The sequence below is a fragment of the Ursus arctos genome, unplaced genomic scaffold, assembly GCF_023065955.2.
Source record: "Ursus arctos isolate Adak ecotype North America unplaced genomic scaffold, UrsArc2.0 scaffold_22, whole genome shotgun sequence".
Classification (NCBI taxonomy): domain Eukaryota; kingdom Metazoa; phylum Chordata; class Mammalia; order Carnivora; family Ursidae; genus Ursus; species Ursus arctos.
The window spans coordinates 19,049,230-19,052,446 of NW_026622897.1; the positions used below are offsets into that span (position 1 = coordinate 19,049,230).

The 3,217-nt window shown below is 38.8% G+C and overlaps 1 protein-coding gene across 1 annotated transcript; it reads right to left on the minus strand.

Annotated features, from left to right (window-relative positions):
• Window positions 1-1,380: 1,380 nt before the first annotated feature.
• LOC113259763 (olfactory receptor 145-like) lies at window positions 1,381-2,313 on the minus strand. The gene has a single exon (XM_026505259.3). The coding sequence runs from the start codon at window positions 2,311-2,313 to the stop codon at window positions 1,381-1,383; it is 933 nt and encodes a 310-aa protein (XP_026361044.3).
• Between the last annotated feature and the right edge of the window lie 904 nt (window positions 2,314-3,217).

The following is a 3,217-nucleotide window of genomic DNA, read 5'->3' on the forward strand; positions in this document are numbered from 1 at the left end:
GGAATGCAACCTTGTGAAGCCACTCTGGAAAACAGTATGGCCAGTCCTCAAAAGGTTAAAAAAAAAAGACATATAGTCCAACAACTGCACTAGTAGGTATTTATCCAAAGGATACACAAACACTGATTCAAAGGGATATATACACCCTAGTGTTTACAGCAGCATTATCAATATAGACAAATTGTGGAAATATCAGCTGATAAATGGATAAATATGTGATATATATGTGGAATGGAATATTACTCAGCCATAAAAAAGAATGAAATCTTGCCATTTGCAATGACCTGGATGGAGGTAGAGATTATTATGCTAAGCAAAATAAGTCAGTCAGTCAAATAAGGATAAACATCATATGATTTCATTCATATGTGGAATTTAAAAAACAAAACAAGTGAATATGGCGGGGGGAGAGAGAGAGGCAAACCACAAAACAGATCCTTGACTACAGAGAACAAACTGAAGGTTGCTGGAGTACAGGTGGACAGGTGATGCGTCAATGAGTGATGGGAATTAAGGAGGGAACTGGTTGTGATGAGCACTGGGTGTTGTATGTAAGTGATAAATCATGAAATTCTATACCTGAAACCAATATTACACTGTATGTTAACTAACTGGAATTTAAATAAAAGCTTGAAACTAAAAAAAAGTAAATAAAGTACAGTAAAACAGACTACAAAGAAGAGTAGACCTAAATCAGAAGGCTAACCATTTAGTCTCAACTTTTTCTTTCCAAAGCTGTGTGTCATTAGGTAAATCTATCTACACTGAGCTTCACTTTCCCAGCCATACAATAAAAATAATTTTATGATCAGTTATGTGTTGGTTTGACGGTACAAAGGTAAAAAAGAAAAGCCTACCAAAAGACTCTTGGTACATAAAATCTACAAAGAAAAATGGATTAACCTTGATTGTCATCATGGAATCTTCAACCTCTGGAATTTAAGGAGACATTCTTCCCAATTGGAGGATGGAAAAATGGGAGTACAGAGTATCAGATATATATTCTAATACCAATTGGCAGATAAGAACACCTCCAATAATACAAGGTCACCCTTCTGTTACCTAATTCAATACTGTAAAGAGCATTCATCATGTTCCAGAGAAAAAAAACATGTTGAAAATGAAAATCGGGAAAAAAGACACAACATGTTTATTACTTAATGCTATTACTAAACAGAACAAAAAGGTGGAGAAGATATTATGTTATTGGTGAGGAAAAGAAGAAGACCTATATCATAAAGACTAAAAATAAATTGCGAGACTCAAACATCATTTACCTTATTAGAAAAAAATGCTAAGAAGATTGCCACTAAAAGTATTTTATTTAAACACACAGAATCCCCATGTGTAACAAACTACACGGGTAGACACTGATTCTGATCAATTCATTCTCCTACTCAAAGTTTTTCTCACGGCAAGTTTAATGTCCTTGTTTCTCAAGCTGTAAATGAAAGGGTTCATCATGGGAACTGCGATGGTATAAAAGACAGAAGAGATTTTCCCATCATCCATAGACCCAGCAGAAGATGGTTTAAGATACATAAATGCACCTGATCCAAAGAAGAAAGAAACAGCAACTATGTGAGAACTGCAGGTGCTGAAGGCTTTGGACCTGCCCTCAGTGGAGCTGACGCGCAGGATGCTGGAGAGGATGAAACCATAGGAGACAAAGATGGTGACACTGGGCACCATCACATTGATGCTCAACACAATGAAAACCACCAGTTCATTGACATAAGTGCTGGTGCAGGACAGCTGGAGCAGAGGGAGGATGTCACACAAATAATGGTTGATGGTGTTTGCGTCACAGAAAGTCAGTCTCAGCATGCATCCTGTGTGAGCCATGGCATCCAAAAATGCCTTCAAGTATGTACCAAGCATAAGGATGGAACACACTTTAGGGGACATGACAACATTATACAAAAGTGGGTTACAGATGGCCACATAGCGATCATAGGCCATTGATGTCAGTACATAAGCTTCACAGACACCAAAAAAACAGAAAAAGTACAGCTGGGTCATGCATCCCCTGTAGGAGATAATATTCTTCTTTGATGTGAAGTTAATCAGCATTTTGGGTGTAAACACAGAAGAATAACAGAGGTCTATGAAGGACAAATTGAAGAGGAAATAGTACATGGGGGTATGGAGGTGTGAATTCAGCCCAATTAGAGTTATGAAGCACAAATTTCCCAACACAGTGACCATATACATGACTAGAAAGAGGCAGAACAGGGGGAGCTGTAGATCTGGTAGGTCTGTTAGCCCCACAAGAATGAATTCAGTAACAAAGGAAGCATTTAGAGGAGTCATTCTTCTCCAAGGGAATCTGTGAACACAGGAGGAAAAGTTACACAGAGAACAATTCAACATTTCCCACCAGAACTCCTCTCACATGAGTTGGGTTTGTACTGGGAATGTCTGAGACTAGCCCACCCTGGACCCACAGAAAATGCTCAACTATTATCATAGATCTAGTTACTTGGACATCCCCTCATTAGAGACTTAATAAACTGTATAAGCAAAGAGATTCAACACTTGGCCTACAGTCTGAAGGCCAGTGCTTCATACACCAATAGGACTGCTGTGAAAACCAAAGATTAAGGAAGAAGATTGGACCAGGAGAGAATCACCTTCTCTCATTTCATTTCTTTGACCACATGACCCCTCCCCTAACCAGTAAAATGGAGGCAGCAACCCCACCAATCTAATGGGGATTGGACTTGGTGATGTAGGAATGAACAACATTATTGTAAATAAAACGTAAAGGATCAGAGTCTTGGGGAGTTCAAGTTCTTGCCCCATGTCACAGAGTAAAAACTGTAAATGTACAAGACTGAGAGTTCCATCCATGGAACTGACCAATAAATTGCATCCTTAAAACCTAATAATCTCTGAACCTTCCCTGCACTACCACCCTTCTCTAGAACAGGTCCTTCTATCAATTTCACCTGAGTCTGAGGAATGCAAATACTGGAAAGAAAGAGGCATATGTTAGTTCCCTGGACTTGCAACACAAAAGGAAGACATGAATTTATTTATTTTTTTGACAATATCGCAAGGCATTTTATCTCACAATATGGGTCAGTGAGGAAGACATGAATTTAAATGGAATTCAGAAACTCACCTTCCTTAGGCAAGAACACCTGAGTGCTTCCTTATCAGTATTATCCCTGTGGTCCTGAAAGGGCAGATTTAGTCTCTGTGGCTTTGCTCC